This window comes from Lutjanus erythropterus, chromosome 23 (genome assembly GCF_056507025.1).
Source record: "Lutjanus erythropterus isolate fLutEry1 chromosome 23, fLutEry1.hap2, whole genome shotgun sequence".
Classification (NCBI taxonomy): domain Eukaryota; kingdom Metazoa; phylum Chordata; class Actinopteri; order Lutjaniformes; family Lutjanidae; genus Lutjanus; species Lutjanus erythropterus.
Genome location: NC_139339.1, coordinates 24,978,430 through 25,006,134, shown reverse-complemented (window position 1 = coordinate 25,006,134; position 27,705 = coordinate 24,978,430). Strand labels below are relative to the sequence as shown.

Genomic DNA, 27,705 nt, shown 5'->3' with positions numbered 1-27,705 from the left:
AGAAATTTAATATCTGTAACATGAGTATTTAATATAGATGATGCTGTATGTTGTGGCAGTAGTTGTGTTAATAGACCAAAAACTCACCACATTACTGAATGAAGACATATTAACAAACAGCTATTCTAATGCCATAATTGTGGATTTAATTAGTACACTGAACTTTCCACTCACTCTTCACCAAGACCTTTCCATCAGCACTTCCCTTTGCTTTGCATGGAAATAACTTGCCTTACATAAATGTGTATGGGTGTGCTTGAATGTCTGGATGATTACATGTAATGTCTTGTTAACGAGAGCTCATTTGTTCTTTTGTCGGTGTGCTTATTTTGGCATGCTCTCTCACAACACCATATGCTCATGGTTTTGTGCACAATTTTCTATGATTTCAGTTTTCATTTCAAATGTTAAGAATGAGGCTGAATGGAGGACAAAGACAATTAAAATGCTGTCCCTCCTTGTAAGATGTCTTTTTCTAGTATTCCAGAGATCCTCCATCTTCCTTAGATTCTGTGAACGTAAATGATTTGATTTGTCTCGAGTGAAAAGCATGGCAAATCATCATATGTTATATAAGTTATCACTGGCTTTCTTTGGTAGACGCAATAGTATTCTAAGTTGTTTTCCAGCCATTTTCGCCTGTTATCACATTGACATTTGTCATACATCTGAGCAATCTTGAGATGTCTTGATGTTGTTTCTTTGTTTCTTTTGTTGTCCATTTTCCATTTTACCTGTTGGTTTCTTGGTAACCTGGTCTCATTCATAGTTGGTATAGTCTTTAATGTATTTTAGTGTTGTTCTATAGTTTTGTCTTGTGAGTATGGGTGCGCTGAGTGTATAAGCAAGTTATTTCCTGCTCATATCACTTCCCATCGGTATTATTTAGCCCTTACTTTACCACAGTTCCCCAGAGACCTGAAAGTATAAGCCCAGTTCCTCTGATACCCTGATGTAGAACCCATTGTGAATTTGTTGTCCTATGATCCCTGCAGTGTGTTCCAATCTTGTCCTGACCACATTCTCCAATGTCTGTCTCCTTTCATTTGAATTTTTGATTTTCTTTACTCCTTACTTGTTCTTCTTCCATATGGAAGATGAAGAGACGGAGACATCAGTCCTGAAATCAGAGCTGATCCGAGAACCAGACCTCCTATCCGACGTGTCAGAGATGAAACAAGATTTGATCAAAATGACTGCCATCTTGACTGCAGACTCGACAGAGAAATCCCCTTCCTTAGGAGGGTGTAGTCTAGAGAAAGGGACTGAGGATGTTTCTGGAGAACCATTAGAAATAATGGAGAAGGACTTAGAGAAAGTCAAAGAGGACCTAGAGAAAGTCAGTGAGATACTGAGGAGTGGAACATATGAGGGTGAGGCAGCAGAGGCTTTAGCAAAAGCAGCTAGAAAGGCTGAGGAGTGGGTCCTCCTCTCAGACAGTGAGATAGAGGAGGCCAAAAAGATGGCAGCCTTAGAGATTCAAGAGCCTGTCTTGCGTGAAAGTAGAGCTAACAGAGGGGCTCCCAGACCTAAAGCCATAAAGGACAGTGGTGACCTTAAAGAATACCTCCTGGATGCACCTGTGAGCTCCAAATCAAAAGCTAAAAAAGAGCCAGCCGTCCAAGAAAGATTCACTGATGTTGTACTACGCAAAAGTGCAAAACCACCTACTCCAACCAAAGTGCATGACAAAACAACTGGTGGCGATGTTAAAAAGCCAGTCAGAAGGAAGGGGAAAGACCAGGGGCAAGCAGAGGAATCGACAGACGCCAGTGCTCTTCTGAGTGTGCCTGCAGCCCCTGCCCCAAAATCACCTGTATCCCCAGTGGTTGAAGAAACTCCCATTGGGTCAATAAAGGATAAAGTCAAAGCCTTACAACAGAAAGTAGAGGCGGAGCAAAAGAGCAAAAAGGTCACTGGAAGCAAGCCTTCACATTTGCCTGTAATGAGCAAGCCCTCTCCAAAAGCCAAAGACAGCCCTAAATTGAAACAGGGCCCTCCTAAATCCCCCAAAGCTGAATCTGAAAAACTTGAAGAGACCATGTCAGTTAAAGAGCTGATGCAAGCATTCCAAACGGGGCAGGACCCCTCAAAGAGAAAGTCTGGGCTATTTGAGCTCAAAACATCCACCAAGTCAAGATCAGAGAAAACCACAAAATCAGAAACCATCCAGTCAAAAACCATGACCAAAGCAATAACGTCACGTGTCTCTCAAGAACGAGAAGTATCTTTGGATTCCAAACCTCGCAAGAAAGAGACCAGTCAGCAAGACAGAGAGAAAGAAACCAAGTCAGTTGCTGCCCCCCATGCAGAGCTAACTGAAACTGTAGACTTTGGAAATGGTGGCCTTGATGATAGCTCTGACAGCTTAAAACATGAGGGTGTGGCAGACTCACTAAGTGCCAGTTCTGGAGATGGAACCCCTCACATGAGCTCTGAGGACAGTTACAAACATGAGGGTCTAGCCACTCCAGGCTCAAGTCCAGAAGGTGTGCCACTTTCTCCCAAAACTGGACAGCAGACCTCGACAACTTTGGCATCAACTGCCACAACAGTCATAAAAGAAAATAAAGACACAGAGAAGTCTGGAGACTCTGGTGTAGGGACCACTGGTGACCAACTGTCTACAGAATTGACCCTCCCTGTCTCTTCCAGCGAGGCTGCAGATGACCACACTACAAGTGAGTCTATATCTGTTAAGAGGAGCGAGTCTAAGCCGACTAAACCTCACAAGCTCACGAAAAGAATTTCAGAGACTGTAGAAACTTTTCTTAGCGATGATGAGAGCCCTGATCATCAGCTAGCATTGCCTTTAGTTGGTTCTCCAACCTCTAGATCCTCTTTTCAGCGTCATGAAAGCTTAGAGCTGCCTTTAAGACAAGACTCAGATGCTCTCAGTCCATTAGCTGATGACTCTTTGACAATAAGCCACAGAGACTCTCTAGAGGGTAGTCCTCTCATGGAAGAAAACTCTTCTCATAAGTCCCCAGACTCCATTGAACCTAGCCCAACCAAGGAATCACCCCCGCATGACTCCTTAGAGAACAGCCCTGTAGAGCAAAAAAGCCACCCATCCTTCCCATCAGCTCTAGGTCTACCTAGTAAATCATCTAGCCATCCAGAGCCCTCCAAAGCTGCAGAATTCCCCCAAGATGCTTTGCGTGGTAGGCTGCTTCGAGACCATGAGGCTAGTGCTGATGATGACAGTTGTGAGCAGACATCTCAGATGACAAGTTCTGGTAAGAGTCCCCTCTCCCCTGATACTCCTAGTTCTGAAGAGGTAAGTTATGAGGTAAACCCCAAACCCCCTGACCATACATTCCTATCTGTTCCATCCAAACCGGCTGTCATCCCTGAAGACCCAGAAGAAGAGGATACATCAGACAGCTATGAAGCTAAGAGAATCACTCCAGAGGAGGAGATGTTTAAGATGGCAGCCAAAATAAAAACATTTGATGAAATGGAACAAGACGCAAGGAGCAGAAAGAACTCTAGAAAAGATTTGTTTCCCTCAGCAGATGCCAAAATAGGGGATGACAGCTATGAAACGTTAGAGCCCACAAGTGAGAAGCTTTCGCAAAGTGAATGTGGGCTCAGTAGACCCGCTGAAGATTCAGAGTTAGCTCTTTTTGTTGACCCCCATATTAAAGTACAACCTCCCTCTCCTTTTTCAGCAGGTTTGCATGACGGATCCCACAGCAAAGAGGTCAAGAACACAACAGCAACAGCCAGTGTCACTTCAGAGGGACCTCACTCTGTCTCAGACCAACATCATTCAAAATCCAAACTGGAAACAGCACAGGAACAAGTCCCACCATCTGCTGATAAAGACAGTACTGTCAAAAAGGCTGCTCTAACATCAAACACTGAAAACAGGACTGATGAACAAAAGGAGGAGAGTTTAAGGAAGTCAAGAGAACACGAAGGAGATGATAAGGATGGTCTAGCATTAGGTGCTACCATTAAACAGACTGGTACATTAAAACAAGGTAGCAATGTAACAGATGAGGTGAAAGGAGATCAAAAGGTGCATACAGGAGCACCAGAGGCTGTACTCGGTGCAACTGTTGCCACAGGTCAAACAAAGGAAATGTTCAAACCAGAGGTCTGTATCTATGATGACACAGAAGAGGAGGATGAGGCACTGGAACCTCCCAGAACTGAGTCAAAAGGTGTCACTGCAAGAGTAGACCCTGATGCATGGTCTGCCTTGCGGGAGGATGATGCAGCTTTTGCAGCTCGTGTCAAAGAGGAGGAACAGAAGATACTAAATCTGGTGGTGGACCGTCAGTCTCTGCAAGCAACTCCAGACACAACACCTGGTAGAACACCAACAGAAGAGAGCACTCCTACCAGCGAGCCCAACCCCTTTCTATTCCAAGAGGGGAAGCTCTTTGAAATGACCCGAAGTGGTGCTATTGACATGACTAAGAGGAGCTATGAGGAAGAGGGGGGTGGCTTTGCCTTTTTCCAGATAGGTGAACAGCCTGTAGAGGAACCTCTCTTAGAAGAGGCCAGGCAAGAAGTTGTGAGGTCAGCAGCAGAACCTGAAGTTGGCCTCAATCTAACACTAGAAGTTAAGACTGAGGAGACTGAGAAATCAAAAGAAACAACTGATTCTCAGCTTCAGTCCCCACCTGAAAGTGACCAGTCAGCATCTAAAAGCGATGCTTCCAAATCTAAAATACCTAAAATGGGCATTTCAGCTTCAGCTAAACCTACAAAGAAAGATCAGACATCACCTGAGGGTTTAGAGACTAAAGCAGAAAAAAATATTGATGAAGGATGCTTAGATTTAGACACAAATTCCTCAGACCAATTGATAACAAATGTACAGACAGCAGAAACTACAGTGACTAGATCAGTTTACTCTGAACAGGGCCAAGAGTCCTCTGATTCTTCTCCAGAGGAGCCACAGTCAGTTGTAGAAGCCCCCAAAACAACAGGCAAGTCCAAACAAAGTGCTTCCAGTAGTGTTAAAAAGACTCCGGTTAAAACACAAGCTAAGTCAACTCCTCAAAGTCGGGGTAAATCCACAGTTCCCTCTCCATCTCATTCAACCTCTTCTGCAACCACTCTTAAAAAAGAGGGCTCTTTCACTTCTGAATCTAAATCTAGAATTCCCATCAAGGCTAGCACTCTAAAGCCTGATTCTACTGTCAAACGTGGTGAATCAACCCAAGACAAAAAGCTTAAAGTTCCTGTAAAAAAGGACACAAGGAGAAAGTCTGAGACAGACGCAGGTCCCTCTGTGGATATCAAAACCAAGGCATCATCTCCCAAAGCCAAGAGCTTCTGTGAGGGGGAGTCAACCAGGCCATCTGCTAAAAAGAGTGCAGAGTCTGCAAAATCTAAAAGCTTCCAATCCAGATTGCCAGTCCGAGGCAAAAGCGGTCAGTCGTCTCATGCAACAACACCCACTAAAGAGAAAAGTGAGCCAGGCAAACAGTCCATTGAGTTCTTCGAAGAGATAAGCGATGAAGCAGCAAAACTTGTGGCGAGGTTGGCGCAGGCAGAGAGAGAGAAAGAACAAGAGGCCGCCAACTCAGATGATGAGAGCAGTCTCATTGACCCATCAATCATAGAAAGAGAAACTTTCCCTGAGATGCAGTTCCCTCCCTCAGGAGCCATCTTTCCCATTAGACCACTGTGGGACGACCCTGTTGAGACACAGATGCAGCGAATCCCAGACGATAAAGCCCAAAGTCAAGGTATCCCCCCAGTTTAAGGGGCTATTCTCTATCTCTTGTGCCTCATTAGTACACTGTAGCTGTAAAGGTGCTGCCTCTCTGTCTCTTGTAGTTAAGTCCCGTTGTAGTGGAAGAATCCATGTGGCTGTGTCACTTGCGCTGTGTTTGTGTTTGTAATGACGTCTCTCTTTCCTTCTATGTGTGCTGAAAGTCTCAAGATTGACTTAAAGGCTTTACGGAACATGTGAAAACAACTTAGTGACTAAAATGTTGTAAATATTAAGGAGTACATAATTATTTAAAAAATCACATATAATGTCAATACTTTACTACTGATTGAAATTTACATTGCTTAGTCCTAGTGTCACACAACGTCTATCACCATTCTTCACAGGCATTTTATGTCCTTGTTCTAGGTTACAATTCCTTGTTTTGATATGATGAATTAACAAAAACAACTATTAAGAAAGCCAGTGAAGATTTTTTTTCCACTACCATTTATGAATGTGACTTGATTGGTATACCTTGCGGCTCTGACCGCTCATGGCTGTCTGGTGGTATTTGCAGTAGATCCACAGGATGAAGCAGAGAGAAAAGAGCAACGGTTGGCCATTATAGCTGACCATCTGGGCTTCAGTTGGACAGGTGAGTTACACCTTTGTTACAGTGACCAAGCTATCAAACTTAAAGGTCCAGTGTTTAAGATTTATAGGGATTTATTGGCAGGAAATGGAAGAAATGGAATATAATATATCACCTTAAAATAACCCTGTCTTGACTGCAAGTTGATGTTTGCGGTCTAGACAAGGAGTAAGAATCATGTTTTCGTTACCTTAGAACGAGCCCTCTATGTCTACAGAGGGGGAGGGCCCTCTTCCATGGAGGACCACAGCTTTTTGCATTTTTCGCAAGTTTCACAGCCACCATAGTTTCTCCTGCACACTTGAAAGGGTGAGGTGAGGCAAGCAGTATTCAGTTGGTTGAAATATTAAACCTCACTTCTAGATTCCACTAAATCTTACACACTGGTCCTTGAAAATATACATTTGCCTATTACTTAAGACAAGAAGAAACATCATTTCATCATCAAATCTTTGGATCATTATTATATCTTCTTTTTCTTCACAGAGTTGGCACGAGAACTGGACTTCAGTGAGGAGAGGATCAACCTGATAAGGATTGAAAACCCTAACTCACTTCAAGACCAAAGCCATGCCCTTTTGAAACTCTGGGCAGACAGGGAGGGAACACATGCCACAGGTTAGTGATAAGTAGGGTTGTCAGAGTTATTAAGTACAAAGTAGAGGTTCTTTTAGTTTTGCCTTCAAGAGGGACTTAATCTGTCTTCTCTTTCACCAGAAACAACACTGATCAAAAGACTGACAAAGATCAACCGAATGGACATTGTTCACCTCATTGAAACCAAGATCATCAAGTCCACTCAGGATGAGACGTCCTCACACACCTATGCAGAAATAGAGCGGACCATAGCACTGGACCATAGTGAAGGTATGCAAGCCAATGTCAACTTGAAGCAGACTGATGATTGGGTTGTTTTTATGTCTTCATATAAAGTTATAATTAATTACTTTCCTGTAAGAGTTATGTACTGTGGCCTTTGTCAGGTTTCTCTGCACTTCATGAAGACATTGACAGCCCCAGGCCAGGCAGGCGTACAGAGGCCACCCGTAGGAGTCCAGGCTCGGGACGAGAGGTACCCATGGTGTCAGCAGAGGACCTGTCCTCCAGTTTATCATCACTTCACGACACGTTGGGAAGATCAGAGGCAGACTCCACAGCAACAGGTCTTCTTAGAAACGCCCAGAAAGAGAAACTACAAAAAGAGATGGAGACAACATAGTAAGTTATGCAGAAAGTTTAATCCATGAGACCCACATCACCTCTATAGCTGTTTCCGTTTATCTATAAGCATGGACATGAATGAGTTACCAAACAAACAATCACCAGAGACAATGATCAAGTGAGCTGTTAACTTTAGTTTGCAGTCTAGATAGCTAACTAGCAAGTCCACTGTAGCACATCGCTCAAACACTTGTTAGGGCTATACTTTTTGTGAATTTGACCAATGCACAATTCATGGTTCTATCAGCAGCCACAATCCATTCTTTGTCAACTGGTCCCACTGTTTGATCTTTATTCCTTAAGTTTTTACATGATGTCAATATGCTGGAATATTCTGATTTTATTTTGAATATCACAACAGCCATCCAGTGACTAATAATTGAAAACTCTTTTTTCACAGCTCATCACAAGGAGTATACGAGGAATTGACAGACACGGTACACACAGGAAGTTTTAAACAAGTAAGTCCTTTCTTCACATTGTACTGCACCTCTCCCTACAACCTCCGATCCCATGTGATAAGCCCTCTCTACAAAGGGGGGCCTATGTTAGGCGCTCAAGTTCCCCCACCTTCTCACCCCACTGTTGAACCATGTGATGATGACGTGCCTGCTGGATGTCAGGGAGCAGAGGGAGCAGAGGGGGGAGAGGAGTGGAGCTTGGAGTGCCTACAAACCACCCATTCTGACCACGATGTTCAGTATTTGTCACCTTTGCCCTGGCGAGAGACTTCTAATATCTCTCGAACAGGTGTATGCGAGAGTCGACCGTTGTCTATGACCGATTTTGGGGATAGCTTGATTGAGTGTGATCAAGTTGAGCAAGATTTCAGGAAACTGTCTTTGGAGCTTCTGGAAACCAGCGAGACCTCTGAAAAGATTTCCGTTACAAAACAACAACCTGGTGAAGAAATGCTTCAGCCTCCTCAGCATACTAATGACTCTGTTGGTTCAATGACCGAATCCATGCAGACCAAACACAAGGCTGGAAACCACATGGATGAAGTTTCACGTCGACTTTATAAAGTCCTGTATGGATTTGATGTTGACCTGATAGATTCAGAAAGTGAGGATGTATCCATATTGCCTGGAGTCATCATTCAAGCTGCAGTCAGGAAAGATGAGGCTGAGGGAGCTGCTGGGCACACAAATGTTAATGAAGATGTTTCAAACTCTATGCTTGAGATTGATGTTTACCAGTCCTCAGTTTCAAGTGAACTTGATGCCAAATCCATTCAAACCCAAGATACTACCACTCAGGCAGGTTTAATGTCCCAAAAACCAGATCTCATTAGCTCAGCCAGCTTAATTCAGATGTCACATGACTCAACTTGTGAGCGGATAGATGTTTATTCAGTAGAGAATGTTGTGTCAGTTATACCAGGAGCTGAGTGCAGCTTTGAGAAAACACTTTCATTCAGACAGAATGAACCTGAAAATCAGATTGTGATTTCTGTGGAGTCTACACATGAGATTGAAGCATCCTGTTTACCAGAATCCACTTCTGAAACCATGTTTGAACTTCATAGCTTAGTTCATGATAGATCCTCTTCACCTGAATGTGTGACTGATGCAGCAATATTACTGACAGAGAGTAGGACCTCATCACCTGAATCAGTGTCATCAGCAAATGAGTTAAATTTCCTTGCACCTGATTCTCCAGTACCTCAGTTTAGGCCCTTATCTCCCTTACCACCTCCTATTTTTCCATGGGAAACTGGTGATGTCAAGACTTCAGCCCAAGGACAACCATTCCTTAGTGCACCAGGAGGCACTTCTATGCTTTTAACAGCAGAAGCAGAGGAAAGACCATTAACACCAATGGTTTCAAACAAAAGACCATTTGGAAGGCCAGTATCATTAGACAGTGATTATAGTGGTGAGAGATCCATCTCACCGCAATCATTAACTTTCGACATAGAAGGCAGAGCATCATCACCTGAGTCTGTAATTTTAGAGGCTGTGCAGTGGATTTTTACATCCTCTGAACATGTGTCTCCTGATTTCTATGAAATGAGACTATCGTCTCCTGAATCCTTTGGGTCCCAGCTTCCACCAGACTCCCCTGTCCCAGAATTTCAACAATTTCAACAAGAGGTTTTTACAACTTCTCAATGTAGATCGTCTTCACCTGTGTCAGCATCATCATCAGATGTGGAATTTGAAACAGAACTTTTGTTGTCAACGTTTTTTGAAGACAGGCCAATATCCCCAGAATCTGTAGCATCTGTAAATGAATATAAAGCACTGTCACCTGACTCACCTATACCTGAATTCAGTCACAACTGGTCTGACTCAGCTGTTGTAATGATAGGGGAGAGATCCACTTCACCTGAATCTGTATGCTCAGATGTAGAATATGGCTCCATGTATCTACAATTGCTTAACTATGAAGATAGAGCTTCTTCACCTGCTTCAGTTGTGTCTGGAGACGAATCTGAATCTGTTTTACCTGAATCAACTGAATCTGCAGTAGTGAGGGATTCCATACTTGCTGATCATAGAACAGAATCACTTGAACCATTAGTATGTGATACAGACAACAAACCACCAGCACCAGTGAAATCAGAATCCAAGTGTGATGATGATGACTGGGTTGTTATATCTTTGTCTGATATTGGAGAAAGACCACTTTCACCAGAGTCAGTCCCAGAATACAGGCCGATGTCTCCACAGTCAGCAGTGCTAGATGTTAGAGCATCCTCTCCAGAATCAGAAACATTGAATGAGTGTCTGTCCTCAGATTCTCCCATACCACAATACACACCATCTGTGCATCATGCTGTTACTATTAAATATCATTCATCATCACCAGAATCAGTGTTGTCAGATACAGAATATGAGCCTATGCCATTGCTATCATATTTTGAGAAGAGGCCTTTATCTCCTGATTCTAGTGGTTCTGTAAGTGACAGTGGGCTGTTGTCTGATCCTGTACTTGGTTCACCTCTAGAGGAAGACATGACACTTGAACTGACAGGTGCTACAATTACTGTGGAAGAAGCATGTGCTGAAAAGAAGTTTGAAACAAACACAAACATAGCTTTTATTCAAGAAGAGTCAAAAACAGAAGAGGAAAAAGATGCGAAATGTATTTCATCAAAGTCTGAAGAAGAAAATAGTCTGAAACATAATAAAACTGAAGCCCCCAAGACAAAATTAGTCATACCTGATGTCAGTCAATCTGACCAAAACATTGTCACATCACCAGCAGGAGCTGAGGTCTTGTTAACTGATGTAGTTAGAAACGAATTATTTCACAATGAAGGAAACTTAAAAGAGGAAATGCACAGTCCTGTAACCAAAAAGACAAAAACTGCAAGGAAGAAGAAATCTAAAAAATCAATTAAAACTGATAATGAACCTGTGCAAAATGTTACAATGTACCAGGAAGAATCATCTGAGTTTAAAACAAAAGAAGAGATAGAAGGATCTGATAAAGCTCTGTCACCTATGTTGTTTACAGACACTCAATCTGATTTGCCGTTGTCATTGGCATTTACTGCAAATGTCCTCGAAGATCAGCAATTACCTGGAGAGTCCTCAATTTCTGCACCTCAGGGTCATATACCTTCATCCTTAACCGATTATTCAGGGTCAGAGTACAGTTTAACATATGATGCAGAACAGTGGAAGCTCATCTCACAAATTCGTGACCCTCAGTATGTAGGAGAAACCTTCATGAGAAAAACAGCAGTGTTTCACTTTGCTGGAACAAGGACAGAGTCTTATCAGACAAAGTCAGACGTGACAGTTAAAGACGAAGCTGCTGCTTTGCAATCAGAATATTCCCAAAGATATCTTTCACTAGATTCTGAAGCAGAATATAGACCCTTGTCACCACAATCGCTGTTGGCACTGGATGCACTTAGACCAGATTCCTGTCACTCAGAGAGATCTGTAGATAGTCAGCGAGCTTTAACACCAGATTCCCCTATTCCTCAGTACTTTGCCTCTGTCTCTGGACCCTCTCAAGTTGATTATAGATCAGAATCAGAGTCAGCATTGTCAGATCTGGATCGGGGGACTGATTTGGACATTTCATCTGTTTTTGAGGACAGACCAGCTTCTCGTGGTTCAGTTGCATCTGTAAGCAGTGCGCCATTACCTGAATCGCCTATTCCTGAGTTTAGACTGTGTTTACCAGAATCAGTTGTAATTGCTAGATTGGATCGGTCTTCATCACTAGAATCAATGTCCTCCGATCTAGAATGTGCATCTGTCTCTTTATCATCGTTATTTGCTGAGAACAGACCATCATCCCCAGATTCTATTGATGAAAACAGGCCACTTTCACCCGAGTCACCCATTCCTGTATTTGGGCAGGCTTTGACAGAATATGCTGTTTGGACCACACTGGAAAGATCCTCATCCCCTGTTTCAGTTTGTTCAGATTTAGAATATGGTGCTATTTCTCTGTCACAACTGTCCTCTGAAGTGAGACCATCCTCACCTGATTCTGTAGTTTCTGTTGATGACTACAGAGGTGATTCACCAATACCAGATTTTAAAATAGGGCTGATGGAATCAGTTTCATTTACTGCTCATAGATCATCTTCTCCTGAGTCAGTGGTTTCTGATGTCGAATTTACACAATCAAGTGTAGACATAACTATTTGCAAGCAGAGACCTGAGTCTCCAGAATCAGAAATATCAGAGATCACAGAGGCACAACTGGGGGGTAGTAGTCAAAGCTTACCTATAAAGGCAATAACTGTGCCAGTATATAGACTTGTTTATGATGCTGAACTTTGGAAGCTCATCTCACAAATACATGATCCTCACTATGTTGGGGAGACTTTTTCCAGTAAAACAGGTGTTTTTGAGTATGCTGGGACAAGAATTGAGTATGTTCTGGAGGATTCAGCTGTGGAAGAGGAAGAGTTGGAGGATGGTGTGAAGATGGACACTGCAGATGTTCTCCAAGCAATGCAAACAAAAACTGAGGGGGAAGACAGACCAGTGTCACCTGATCACAGGATTTTATCAACATCAGAGTCTTTAAAAGACTTGTCTCAAGATCCTCCAGTTTCCCAGTTTTCCTTTGAATTTCTTACTACCGCACAATCTCAGTCAGCAGTGTCAAATGAGGAATCAGGCACACCTGAATCAGTTCTTTCCATGCTTGAAGACAAGCAATCAAATACTAGTGCAACATTTACAGCAAAACAGCTAATGCGTCAACTATATGATCCCCATTATGTAGGAGAAACCTTTGTAAGCAGAACTGAATGTGTGGAGACTAGCAAAGAACCTGATATCCTTGATTCAGAGTCAGTAGAGGCAGGAAGGCCAATGTCACCTGACTCTGAGGCAGAATATAGACCTCTCTCACCTGAGGCCCTAAAGTCACTGATTCTTCTGAGGTCTGATTCCCAGGAGACAGGGAACTCTTTGGATGAGGATGGACCTTTGTGCATAGACTCACCCATTCCCCAGTTTTCTGTCGCTGTTCCTGAAACTCCAGTGGAACATCACAGGGCATCTTCTTCTGAACCTGTGTCAGATACAGAACTTGAGCAGTGTGATGATGCTTTTTCTACTGAGTCAAGATCATCTCCTGAATCAGGGAGATCCCTTAACAAATATAGGCCTCTATCTCCTGACTCACCAGTGCCTGACTTTAGGCCAGTGTTCAAGAGCACTCTTGCTTTAGTTGGTGGATATAGATCACCATCACCTGAATCAGGTGCCTCAGATCTCGAAGATTCATCTGAGTTTGGTCCTTCAGAATTCAGCATTCAATGGAGACCAGATTCTCCCGATTCAGTGACATCAGAAATTGAGACAAGGCCACTCTCACCAGAATCAGTGTCAGAATATAGACCTATGTCACCTCAGTCACTGATGATGACAACAGAATTAAGAACATCATCTCCTGAGTCGACAACATCAGTTACTGAGTTAGCAGCAGATTCTCCTCTACCACAATTTAGGCAATATGTAGAATCAACTGCGTTAGCTTCAGGGAGCAGGTCATCATCACCTGTATCTGTAATGTCAGACAGTGAAGTGGATGATCTGGACATGCCATTTATTGAGGTGCAAGACAGATCCTTTTCACCCAATTCTGAAAGCGAATTTAGGGCACTTTCACCAGATTCACCCATACCTGAATTCAGACAAGCTATGCTTCACCAAACTATTTCAACTGCTGAAAGCAGATCTACATCACCTGAGTCAGTTTATTATTCAGATATAGATTACCAAGATTGGTCATTTGCATCAGTATCCGATGATCATAGACATCCATCACCTGATTCAACAGCATCCAGAGGTGAACGGCAGTGCCTGTCACCTGATTCACCTGTACCTCAATTCATACCAAGAGTATTTGAACGCTTTCCATCATTTGTTGGGTTTAGGTCAATATCTCCAGAATCAGCTGAATCAGATGTTGAGTATGCACAACTGATTAACTCTCCAACTGATACTGAAGATAGACCAAATTCTCCAGAGTCAGTAGAAGTAGAACCTGAAGAGAGACCTCTGTCACCTGATTCTGAATCGGAGTATAGGCCTTTCTCACCTACATCGCTGATGTTAATGTTAGATTTCAGATCATCCTCTCCTGAATCAACTAGTTCTTTGAATAAATTTAGGACTCTTTCACCAGACTCGCCTATTCCTGAGTTTAGAAAGGTGCTTCACGAATCCTTACACACAGACATGGGCTATAGATCTTCTTCACTTGAATCAGTATATTCAGAGGGGGATTTAGAGACAGAGTTGTACATACCCAGGCTTTTTGATGACAGAGCAGCATCTCCTGGTTCAGCTGCATCCAAAGATGAATGTAGATCTCTTTCGCCAGACTCACCCATCCCTGAATTTACACAGGCACTACATGAGTCATCTGTATCACTCATGAACTTAAGATCTTTTTCACCTGTATCAGTGTTGTCTGATTGGGATATGGAAATGGAGTCATTTTTCCCAGTGATCTTAGAAGACCGAGCTTCATCTCCTGAGTCCGTTGCATCTCTGAGTAAACGTAGTAGACTTTCTCCTGATTCCCCTGTTCCTGACTTCAGACAGACTTTGCAAGAGACACATCTTGATGTTAACGCTCACAGGTCCTCATCACCTGAATCTGAGGCTTCAGACATAGAATATGCTCCTTTGATTTCACAGATGTTTGATTTCAAGACAGATTTGTGCATTCCCTTGCTTTTTGAAGATAGAGCAGCATCCCCTGGTTCAACTGCATCCAAAGATGAATTCAGATCTCTTTCGCCAGACTCACCCATTCCTGAATTTACACAGGCACTACATAAATCGTCTGTATCACTTATGGACTTAAGGTCTACTTCACCTGTATCAGTGTTGTCTGACTGGGATATGGAAATTGAGTCATCTTCCCCGTTAATCATAGAAGACCGAGCTTCATCTCCTGAGTCCTTTGTATCTCTGAGTAAATATAGAAGACTTTCTCCTGATTCCCCTGTTCCTGATTTCAGACAAGCTTTGCAAGAGACATATTCTGAGTTTAATGCTCACAGGTCCTCATCACCTGAATCCGAGGCTTCAGACGTAGAATATGCTCCTTTGATTTCACAGATGTTTGATTTTGAGACAGATTTGCGCACTCCCTGGCTTTTTGAAGACAGAGCAGCATCCCCTGGTTCACCTGCATCCAAAGATGAATTTAGATCTCTTTCACCAGACTCACCCATTCCTGAATTTACACAGGCACTATGTGAGTCATCCATATCACTTATGGACTTAAGGTCTATTTCACCTGTATCAGTGTTGTCTGACTGGGACATGGGAATTGAGTCATCTTCCCCAGTGATCATAGAGGATCGAGCTTCATCTCCTGACTCCTTTGTATCTCTGAGTAAATATAGAAAACTTTCTCCTGATTCCCCTGTTCCTGACTTCAGACAACCTTTGCGAGACACATATTCTGAGTTTTATGCTCACAGGTCCTCATCACCTGAATCCGAGGCTTCAGACATAGAATATGCTCCTTTGATTTCACAGATGTTTGATTTTGAGGACAGAGCAGAATCCTGTCAGTCAGGGGTGTCTGACTCTGATCTTAGATGTTTGTCTCTTGACTCTCCTCTACCGCACTACACCATGTATGCACACACTATATCAGGAGTAAGATACAGATTGACATCACCTGAGTCGGTGTATTCAGATGAGGATTTAGAGACAGAGACAGATCAATGTATTCCTTGGTTTTTTGAGGAGAGAGCAGCTTCCCCTAGTTCAACTGCATCCAAAGAGGAATTTAGACCTCTTTCACCAGACTCACCTATTCCTGAATTTACACCAGCACTACACGAGTCCACCATATCTCACATGGACTTAAGGTCAGCTTCACCTGACTCAGTGTTGTCAGATTTGGAAATGGAATTATCTTTCCCAACATTCCTGGAAAGCAGACCTTCATCTCCTGAATCTCGAGCATCAATCAGACTTTCACCTGATTCACCTGTACCTGACTTTATGCATGAATTACCTAAAACTATTTTTGGATTTAGGTCAGCATCTCCTGAGTCAACATGTTCAGATACAGAATACATTGTTATAAGCCTAGGATCACATCTTTATCACAACAGACCCTCTTCACCTGACTCAGGAGGGTCTGGAGATGAATACCAGGCTCTGTCACCAGACTCACCCATACCCGAATACACACCAGCGATGCCTGAACGTGTTATTGTGAATGTTGGGTACAGATCACCGTCCCCTGAATCCATTGAATCAGATATTGAGTATGCTTTGAGCGACTTTTTGATGTCCATGAATTATGGTGTTGAGGACAGACCTGACTCTCCTGAATCTATGGGATCTAAAGTACAAGAGAGGCCACTATCAGTTGAATCCATACCAGAATACAAACCCATGTCACCTGTGGCATTGATGTTACTTGGGAACATTCGATCAGTATCTCCAGAAACACTTGATGAACACAAGAGGTTGTCACCAGACTCACCTCTTCCTTGGTTTACGCAAAATGTTGATACTATGACAGCAGAAACACACTATGGGTGTTTGTCCCCAGAATCAATATTGTCAGACACGGAATGTGGTTTGGCTTTATATGACACAGAAGTCACTGACATGAGATCACTATCACCTCAGTCAGAGAGGTCAGATGATGAATGTAAACCCTTGCCCCCTGAATCACCAATACCTGATTTTACAAAGACATTTGTAGAAAATGTCATGAATGTGAGAGACACATCACCAACTGAATTTTCAAATTCAGATGATTTGTCACAAACCTTAGACCCATTTTTTACAGAAGAGCGGTCAGCATCACCAGAGTCTGCTGAATCAGATAAGGAAGAATTATCCTTGGCATCCAAATCATCAATATCTGAATTAGAAGTCCAAATGGCCAATGAAGTGACCACTGATAATACCACTGTAACAGCAGCAATGACACATATCTCACCTGAGGAATCAGCCATCATGGTAGATGAGTATAATCTCATTTATGATGCAGAGCTGTGGAAGCTCATTTCTCAAGTACGTGATCCTCAGTACGCAGGAGAAACTTTCAGCAGTAAAACTGGGTTTTTGCAACTTATTGGCAGCACAATAGAGTATGAAAGGACTGTTCCAGATGACAAACAAGATAATGAGGTAAACGATAAAAATGAAGATGCCTTTGCCACAGTTCCACCTTCAGAGGTGACACATGAATTAGCTTCAACAGACACATCCAAATCTGATGATGGGCTTCTTTGCACTTCAGCTGAACAAGTAATTTCTAGCACACATTTTTCAGAGTCACCACCACCAATGATTGAGCAGATTTTATCTTCAGAGGCAACTCCATACAGAGAAGCTAAGTACACATTTGAAATACCTGCCCCTGAGGCACAGGCAACAGATTCTGATGATGATTGGGTGGTTTTATCAGTATCTGATGTAGAGGATGATGATGAACGCTATTCACCAGAGTATTTGACAGACTACAGACCCATGTCCCCTAATTCAGTCATGGTGGTAGAGGCAAGAGCATCATCACCAGAATCTGTAAAATCAGTCAATGGGTTTAGACCACTCTCACCAGATTCCCCTTTACCTGAGTTTACAACAGCATTGCCAGAATGCATAACACTCCTGAGATCAGCATCATCTTCACCTGAAACTATAGCATCAGATATAGATTATATGCCATTTGCAGATTTGGAATCTCAGTTTGCAGAATGCAGGGCATCATCTCCAGAATCTGCATTGTCAGAAGATCAGAATGAAAGAGATAGGCCACTGTCATCTCAGTCACTGCCTGAATACAGGCCCATGTCACTTGAATCAGCCATGCAAATGGCTGACAAAAGAGCGTCATCTCCAGAATCAATGCCTGAGTTTAATGAGAACAGGTCACTGTCTCCAGACTCTCCCATCCCTCAGTTTACAGTACCATTGGAGGAGTACTCCATGCCACATAGGCCATCATCACCTGAATCAGTGGGTTCAGATTCAGAGTGTGAGCTTATAGTCACATCATCAAGAGTCCCTGAGACTGACAGACCATCCTCCCCTGAATCCACATCATCTGGCAATGAGTTCAGACGACTACTACCTGACTCACCAGTACCTGAGTTTATGAGAATATTGTCCTCTTATTTTATGGATGCTACCTACTTTGACAGATCATCTTCACCAGTGTCTTTTTCATCAGACTCTGAGTTTGTTGCTTTACCTATTGATTGCTGGATTGATGATAGCCCAAGACCACTAAGCCCCGAAACTGCTGAGTCAGAGGAAGAATTAAGCTTTTGCTTTGATAGGACTGACAGGTTTGTCTCTAAACCAGAACTTTTGAGTCATGTGACATCTCCTTTATTGCCTGATCAGGCTTCGTCATTACTGAACAAAAAGCCATTGGCTGTGTCAGTTCAAACTAGCGAAACAAAGTCTAAGGAAGGACATGCCAATCCTGACTTGCCAAAAATGATAGGACCGAAATCAGAAGTTTTGTCACACAATGAATGGATGCAGCACAAATCAGAACCTGAAGGTATACCTGTTCATGAGGAAGACTTCCAAAAAGACTCTACTGTGGAGCCATCACCAGCTGAAGATGTAAAAAGAAAGGTCCAACACATCAGTGCTGAAGAAGTTAAGAGCAAGACACAAAGGGTAAGACTGAGAGCATGACGATGAAGCAAAGACTCACCCATTTTGGACAAAATCATTAACATACCATTTGGATGGACGAAATAACTTGGTGTGCTTTGATGAACTAATAAGAAAATGGAGTGCAGTTAATTCCTTGAGTGTGTCCGGAATCTGTCCTGAAAGTGTCGGAAATGTTTAAATATTTTTGTTCTTTCTGATATATTCATCTGATGTCAAGATGCTTTGTTTTTGCATGTCATGGCTTCACACTAATGAGCTGTTGCCTGGGTAGAAAATAATCTGTCACTGCACAGTAATGTGATGCTAAGCTGGTGAAATGTTAAGGTCAATTAAATGGTGCATACCAACCTTTTTTGTTGAACTTATTTACATTATGTTGCTATTTACTTACAGGCTCCTCCTCAGACACCAGAGGAAACACAATTTCATAGAGATGATGAGGTTCAAAGCAATCTGTTGTCTGCTACAGCAGTGGTACAAGACACCAGTAAAATAGGTGTGCTGTTCACTGATGACAAGCCGATGAAATCAGTTCCTCTACAGCTACCTGACCCGTCCTCATACACAACCCACAGAGCTGTTACTCCAGTTCTACCTGTATCTGAGAAGACACCGTATCGTGAGTCAGACAGATCATATGGGTACTCGGAGTGGGAACTGTCACCTAAGAAAGTGCAATCCAGTGAACTTTTCTCACCCATGTCAACTCAGTTTTTGGTGCCGCCAGATTACGAAGCAGTATTTTCCGGACAACAAACCCTGAGAGTTTCTGAATGTAGCCAAGAGTCCTTGAATGATTTAAGTCCAGTATCTCCGGTGTTCAGTGACTCTGCTTCAGCTCGGGTTGTGACAGAAATCACCACCAAGGGAGAGCCTGAAAAGGCTGAAGACTTCGACTTTTCCCCAGACTTCAATAGAGTCCTCTCAGAATTTGAGAAAACTGTCTCTGAATTAGAATCAGAGGATGCAAAGGTTCTACCAAAGTACATCAGCAAGGGATCGGAATCTCCACATCATTCAGACTCGGATACGGAATTCTTCGACTGCAGACAAGCCTTCTCTGACTACTCTGAACCAGATGAAGTTAAACTGGACCATGAGATTACCTATCATATCTCTGAACCGCCGTCCCCAATGCCTGGGACTAGCCCTGATGTCAGCTTCCTGAAAGACACCCCTCAGTACACTGGTCATGCTTACCTCCGAGTGGATGATTACAAACGCTTTTCGTCTGGCAGTGAAAGTCTTGGTGAATTTGCTTATGATTCAGAGGGTTCAAGGGAGTGTCGAACAGAGGGCGACCTCCCTGTGTGCGAGGAGCTTCCCTCCAGAGATCAGGCAGGGTATTCTGATGATGACGACTTCCTGGGAAGGGTAAGAGGCTGAGCATGAGCACAATGCTGCGCTGGCTGGTGTCTTGCCTGGCCAGGCTGGTTGCTGTGGTGCTGCATTCAAGACTCGGACAGTGAAACACACAAGTTTGCACTTTATGGACTAAATGAGGCTAACAACTGCTTTTCTGTGCATGAGTGCCCAATGTCTCCAGAAAATAACAAAAATTTAATAACTGCGATGAGTTGCTGGATTAAATATTGCATCATCAGTTGACTGTTTTTGACATTGGTGGTGTGATTTATTTGCAATCCCTCATTTTGAAGTCAGCATTGGTTATATTTACAAACTGCTCTGAGGAACTGGTTCTATAACATATCACTTTTTGTTCACATCTTCACCTGTTTGATTTCTGCTTGTATTGTTCCCATCAGTGTGTGAAATACCCTTTGACAACTGTGCGCTGTACTTAATAGAGTAGGCCTACTACAGCCACATAACTGGTACCAACCGTGCAAGCTTGTCAGGAAGGGGGCCAAAAAATGCACAAAAATTGCGCACATTTTTTGCAAGGGAAAAACTGGCATGGCCATTTTCGAAGGGGTTTACCTCTTACCTCAAGATATCTCAATACAAATGGGTTCCATGTGTATCTGTGAGTCTCCCCTTTATGCTGATCACATGCAGATTGGAGCAAAAAAACCATGCAGTTTTTTACATGGAGTATAAATGTGTTATTTTTGTCTACATGGTACACTTGAATATTTCTGCACAGATGGGCCCCTAAACAGGAAATGGAATTGCATAAATTTGGTCTGATTGGAAAGTTGAAATCCCTTTGGATTCATTGAGCCCAATTGTATTCATGTGTGATAATGTTAGTCCCCATAGAAGGCATTTCATTGTAGAGACCATTTTTTGAAACTTGAACATGACAAATATAATTTATTAATTTATTAATAATTTTTGACTTTTTTCAGTTGATTCTAGGTGTTAATTGGGGGATCTGGGATTCTATGTATTTTGCACACTGATGCACATCCTTGCACGTTTATTTCAGTGGAAACTTTTTTGCACATCTGTCCCTTCTCTTCATCACACTTCACTATTATGTACAGGCATTTATTTTATTCCCTCATTCCATTTGTCTGTGCATATATCATTTTGGCAAGTCAACATAAAAGTGAGGTTGAGGGAAAAGAAGGAGCAGCCGTTGCTGTTTGCAGGAGTGTGCTGTAGTAACACTGTGCAGACCTGATGTATTGACACATGCTGGTTGTGTGCTGTCTCCCAGGAGATAGCAGAGGAACTAGGGGTGCTGTCCTCTGATAGCTCAGAGGAGGAGGTGCTGACCACCAGGGTGGTCCGACGCAGAGTTATCATTCAGGTAAACAAGCATGACGCAGCTGTGCAGCCGCAGCGCTCTATGGAGTGATGCAGAGTTAGTGGCTAGCAGAAGTTTGGCGCTCCTTTGCGGCTTTCTTTTTATGCTGGACTTTACTTACTGGATAGAGCGTCCCACGCTTACATAAGCTTGGCTCAAAAGGTATTGTCTGCAGTGCAGTAGTAATATTTATTGGGGTGCAAGAGCCTCTCTACACCATGTATGTTTTTTTTGTTGTTGTTTTTGTTTCATCACACTCACTTACTTTTGTTTTTTTTACGTGTCATTTTCTTTGCTTTATAATAGAAATGACAAAAATTGTAAATTGAAAAAATAAAGCCACAATGTGTAGATTTTTTTTTTAAGTTTTGACATTGGAGACCCCCAGGGATAGTGTCAAAAAAGAAACTGTTGTATAACAATGTGAAACACAAATTCACCAGAATTTTTGCATTTCTTTACCAAAAAAGAAAATGATTTGAAAAAAATCTGCACATTGGAGCTTTAAATATATATAAAATAGACTGCAGATATTGAGATGTTGGTCATGTTTGGGTGATTCATATCATGTTTCTTGAAATATTGTCTCTGATGCAAATGTCGGTTGTTGTCCTCTGTGCAGTAATATGTGAATTGACAGTTTGTGTCTTGTCCTCTTGCAGGCTGATAACCTACCAGATATCCCAGCACAGACTGTCACAGAGGAGAAGTACACAGATGAGCACGGCAACATGGTAGTTAAGAAAGTAAGTACAGTTCCTCAGCCTACGTGATGAAGAATCTTAAGCAGACCACAGTATTTACTGCAGACTTATTCTCTGTCCGTCTCCTCCTCCAGATCACGCGGAAGGTGATTCGTAAGTATGTGTCACCTGACGGCATGGAGACACAGGAGGTGACCATCGAGGGTTCTCATCAGGAGACGGTGCAGATCGAGGAGGGAGACACTGTCTCCAGAGTGGTGAAGAGAACTGTGCTTCACAGTGAGGGAGATCAGAGAGAGGTCAGTCTAATCCACTAACTACTCCCACAAGGGTTTATAGCAGCAATACTTTAATTATAGATATAATGCTTAGTTTACATTATGTGGTTATGTGGCATAATTATTCATAATGATAATTAAGAAAATCATTCAGTGCTATTAATGGTTATCTAAACCTGTTCTTTTGCTGCATTCAAGAATTATTTGAAGTTTGGAAATCCTGGTGTCTCACTCAAAAAAATGTGACGCTTTTGCTAAAACCCCACGATGCACTTCACCTGTAACACACTCACACAGTGTACCCGGTTGGTAGAGTGTTGTAAGACAGTGCTAACAAGCTGAAATTTAGCAGGTATAATGTTTACCATGTTAGTTTGCTATGTTAGCATGTTAACATTTGCAAATTCTGACTAAAACTAAGCAGATTTGAGGCTGATGGGAAGGGCAATAGTATTGGATATACTGAAGTTTTAGTCCAGTGACAGAACTATATAAAACATTACATTATTATAACATTAATGTAATAGAACACTACATTTCATGTCAGTCACTGCCTTGACATCTTGCCATCATCTCTCCAGTTGACCTTCTCCGAGCCCCTGGCCCTGGGCGCAGCCACATCATCGGAGTTTGAGGTGGAGCCAGTGCAAGGTCGGAAGGTCAGCAAGGTTGTCAAGACGACGGTGGTGAGAGGCGAGAGGATGGAGAAGCAGATGGGAGACCCATCACTGGCTGCAGATCTCCCCTCAGCCAGAGAGGACTTTGAGAAGGTCAGTGTGTCCAAAAGAATATTGAAAATTATTTTTCTCAAGAGCTGATTTCACACTTTTACTGGTGTTGTTGAGCTTATCAACTGGGGAAGAAAGAAAATAAAAAAAAACATGGAGGTGCTGTTGGTCGTGATACGAAAATCACAGAGTGTATCTTTACAAGTGCTGCTAATACATAATTTTTATAACATGTTATTTTTATATCAGCTTTCTCAGTGTTTGTCTTCCTCCTTCTGATGTGTCTGTCCTCATTCGTTCTGTCCCCTCCAGGCGTTGAGTTATGCTGGAGGCTTTGGGAAAGTGCTCGTGCCTCATGTAGTAGAGAAAGAGATTGTGCAGGACGACGGTTCTGTGGTTAAAAGGTTGGACAGCAGCATGGACGTGTGTAGAAATTACCACAAAGACACTGGTGTTTACTGAGAGGGCATTTAGCAGACATGAACATGAAAGCATGCTGTGACTGCACTCTAGCCTCTAACCAAGTGGTTCTCAAATAGGGATCTGGGGACCTCTAGGGGTCTGCGTCACTCTGCCAGGGGGTCTCAATCCATAAATATTCTTTTTGTTTTTTATTAGGTTTAATTTTAGTTACTATTATATATTCATATTTCAGGATTTTATTTTGTGTATGCCCTAAGAGTGAAACACACTCTTTCTGTGTGTGTATATATGTCCTATGGGTAATCTATGTTGAAATGGTGTAAATAATCTTAATATTTTTCTAATATCTTTCTAATCTCTTGCAAGGGGTCCTTGGGTGAGAAAAAGCTGAGAACTGTTCTAACCAACACAACAAACTAACTAACTACTGATCAAGGGAGCAGTAGAACGGCAACTCCAGCAGTCTGGTTGCTGTGAAGAGAGTGATATTTGGTTTCCCGTTTTCATAACAAACTGGAATTCTGGCCAGAACTTTGCAAATAAAGTCCAGATTAAAAAAACATTTAAGGTAGTTTTGAAGCATGAAATGTGGACAAGTAGCATGGTCTGTGTTCAGTTACTGACAAAATGCTTGGTTAACCCACATTTTAGGTTATTGTAGCAGGGAAACATACTAGTGGATTGAGAGTTATGTTATGTATGGCAGTCAACAGCTGCCAGTAATAAAATTAAAATACTTAATCGCTCTAAAATGTCATTTTCCAATTGCTAGTGTGCTAAAAAGTTAGAGAACATTACATTCTTTGCTAGAAAACTGAATGGTCAACAAAACTTTACATTGCTTGCTTGCTGGTTAAAAGGTTAACAAAATGTTTTAGTGTTTGCTAGCTAGCTAAAAATTTAGCATTACCTTGAACCATTTGCTAGCTTGCTAAAAAGTTAACATTACCTTACACTCTTTTCTAGCTCACTTAATGTCACAGTGTTTGCTAGCTAACTAAAAAAGTAGTTAGCCTAGCTAGCCCATTAATGATGGCTCAGCACAGAAGCTCTAACTTCTCCTCTTTTGAGAAAACCTATTGGGATCAATATTGCCAAATGATAGAAGTTTAAAAAAATATAACAGTACAGTTAAGAAAAAAAAGACAGAGTCTGCCTGGCATCAACTGGCAGACTGTTTCAACAGATCAACTGAAATGAAAGAAAGAAGAGATGCATCATAAAACTTGATTGGGTTGAGTCTGTCTTGTTATTAAAGGAACGTAAATGTTTTGCTCAATCCATCTCAAAAAGGCAGCCATTTTAAAGTTTAACATCCTCAAGTGTAAGTTTTAAGTTAATACTGGATCACATTTGAAAGTTTAAAGTTTTGGTGCAAAAGAAGAAAATCAAATCTAGGTTTAGAGTAAAAACTACACTTAGGTTTAAAGAGGTTTAAATTGAATCAAAAGCTTTAATTTAAGCCAGTCTTAAAGTTTGGTGCAACATAATTTAAATTTAAACAATGATTTAATCAGGTTTAAGAATTAATTCTTGTTGGTGCAACCCAGCCCTAGAGAGTTAAGGGTGAGCAGTATCAGTTATATTGGATGTGGTGTAACACTTGCTGTTTTGTTCCCGCAGAAGCCAGATGCGTAAGTCACGGACCCAGAAGAGGACTGTGGTGAGGGATGCCCTGGGGAGGCACGTGCACCTGGAGCGCCTGGACGACACCCCGGACGCCCTGCAGCCTGACGCACTGCAGCAGCACCTGCACCGACTGCTCCAACGCTACTGTGAGGACGACCAGGAGGAGGGGGACGAGGAGGAGGAGGAGGAGGAGGGGGAGGAGGAGGAGGAGGAAGGAGATGAGAAAGAGGAGGAAGATAGGTTTGACTGAGCAGCTGCTTCCACTGATCCCCTCCCTACATCTTCCACTGAAGCCTTTGGTGACGTAAGCTTCCTCGGATCAACATGTCCCAGATCCCCTTGTTGTTGCCGTCGCTGATCACTGGATTTTTTCTTTCTTCCTCTTTTTGTCAAGTAATGGAACAGTATTTTTCGTGCTTTAACACTCTTCCTTCCTTCCTTTGCGTTGTGTTTCATTTGCTCTTTTTTGTGACCAAAGATAGCGCCCTTTGTTTTTTTTTGTCGGATGATGTTTTTACCTTTTTCGGCTGCTGTGGTGTGATTACGGTACACCAAAGGTGGATCAAAGTCTGAGGGGGCATCTCGGACGTTTCGCCTCACGCACGGGCCTCTTCTTGAAGAACTCTTGTAAACATTTGTACATAGAGGAGATGAAAAAAATCACGCTTGGACTGTGGGGGAAAAAAAAAGTCCAAAAAAGTCAAAGCATTTAATACATCAGCCCACCTAAACCTGCTGTACATGCACCGATTCAGCTGGAGAATGGCCACCATACAGATGAGATTAATGTTACATAGAGAACCAATGGAGAGGAGTGAATGTGTGTATCATCATGGACTCTTTCTACAGCCAAACATCACCCTGCTGATCTGTTTACAGGCTGTGTGATCACATCTTTCGTAATCCCATGATGCATCTGCCCTCTTTTCGTTTATGTGTCCGTCCTAATGTGTGTCGTGCATTCACATGTTCTCTGTCACAGAGCTGCCGCCTCTCTGTGTGTATATATACAGTGTGTTTATTGAGAAAGAAAGTAGTGATGAGTGATGTTCTGATGCCGATCGAGCACTTAACCCGCCGCTATTTCACCTCCACCTTCACACGTGCTGCTTCCTCACCTCAAACTGAAGCTGTGCTCATATAATTATATCCATCAAGCCTTTTAAAGGATAAGGCTGCTTTTATTGAAATTCTTGTCAACAAATCCCATGTGCAGAGCCAAACCAACAATGAATGGATCGTACTAACAAGCACTGTGTGTGTATCCACAGCTTGATACATCTTAGCCCTCTGTGCCACAGAGCGTCAGAGTTTTCCAGAAACACATCATGGGTGACATGTTCCTCTTTCTGGTAATGGTGCCCACGCATGAACAGTTGTAAAACTTCTTAGAACTCTTTTCTTTAATGGCATCCACACATGATCAGCTGTGGAAAGCTCCTACAGAGAGAGGAATGGCGCCGAAGTAGACAGACGTGCTACCCCTTGGCATGGCGCACTGCTCAAAATCGCCACCAAACACTGCTTTCAAAATTCAAATTATTTCAACTTTGACTTCGGTTGCTGCTGACCTTTCAAACATCTATATGTGACGACATAGCCAGAAGCGACACATTGCAATCATGGGAGGTCGAGCATGATGTAAGAAAAGTGTTGTACCGTTCCACAAACTCTACAACACAACTTTAAAAATATAAAACATAGTTTCAAAGTTAGCTAAAATCAATGCTAAAGTTAGCTTAGCTGTTTATGTGTGCCTCTGCAAATTTCTTATCTTCTGAAGACAGTTTAAAGGTGTCTTCTTCAGCTCTGGAGGAGCTTTGTCAAGTCTGAGAAAGTGACCCTGATGACATCACAATGACATCAGGGCTACAGATTTTTAACAGAGAGCCTCGTTCCCAAAGCGTTCCCCCTTGTCCCAAAACGTCCAGCACCTGACGACCTGGGAATGAGACTGAACAATCAACTGTCTTTCTCCAGAATCGCTGACTGCAGCTTTAACCATTTAATTAATTGTCTGTCAGCTTCATTTCTGTTCAATCATGTTTGATGCTGGAAATCAGTCACCGTGTGTCAGGCACAAACTGCATTTTAATGTGAGTTTTAATTACTTAATTCCCATTTTTCCCGAAAATATTTCAGATAGTAAATTATTTCTGCACATTGCGAGGCTTTCTCACCATAATCTTATTATTCAGTAATGACACAAATGCTCAGTCCAATTTCATAAATAAATTGTTTTTTTTGGTGCCTCACATCCTCAATAATGAATGCAATTAAAGGAGCTGGTATGTAGCTATTGACCGCTGTCATTTATTATTAGTCAATCCTACGTACACCATCCTGTTGCCCCAAATACTCACAGAAGCACAAAATGTGATGTAACAAAAATTGTTTAAAAAAAACTACACTGTAAAAAAACATACAGGAATTTAGTGGAATCAATATTTTTTTTTCCTTATTGATTTAAGGCAAATATACTAATTTTATTTGAAATTTTTAGTCATTTTAGTAGAATTTTAGAACTTCTAAACATGAGTCCCTCTAACTTGAAGTCTTTTGA

The 27,705-nt window shown here is 42.2% G+C and overlaps 1 protein-coding gene across 1 annotated transcript in view; it reads left to right on the top strand.

Moving 5' to 3' along the window:
• The window catches only part of ank2b (ankyrin 2b, neuronal), a 136,867-nt gene extending 110,479 nt beyond the window's left edge, over positions 1–26,388 (top strand). The window contains exons 41-53 of the mRNA XM_084711872.1: positions 1,098–5,711; positions 6,258–6,335; positions 6,819–6,950; positions 7,050–7,199; positions 7,316–7,550; positions 7,954–8,014; positions 19,058–20,038; positions 21,291–21,383; positions 22,043–22,126; positions 22,219–22,383; positions 22,944–23,132; positions 23,403–23,494; positions 25,137–26,388. Of these exons, the coding sequence (XP_084567998.1) occupies positions 1,098–5,711; positions 6,258–6,335; positions 6,819–6,950; positions 7,050–7,199; positions 7,316–7,550; positions 7,954–8,014; positions 19,058–20,038; positions 21,291–21,383; positions 22,043–22,126; positions 22,219–22,383; positions 22,944–23,132; positions 23,403–23,494; positions 25,137–25,392 (7,130 nt within the window). The 3' untranslated portion in view covers positions 25,393–26,388. The remainder of the gene's footprint in view (positions 1–1,097; positions 5,712–6,257; positions 6,336–6,818; positions 6,951–7,049; positions 7,200–7,315; positions 7,551–7,953; positions 8,015–19,057; positions 20,039–21,290; positions 21,384–22,042; positions 22,127–22,218; positions 22,384–22,943; positions 23,133–23,402; positions 23,495–25,136) is intronic.
• Positions 26,389–27,705: the final 1,317 nt, after the last annotated feature.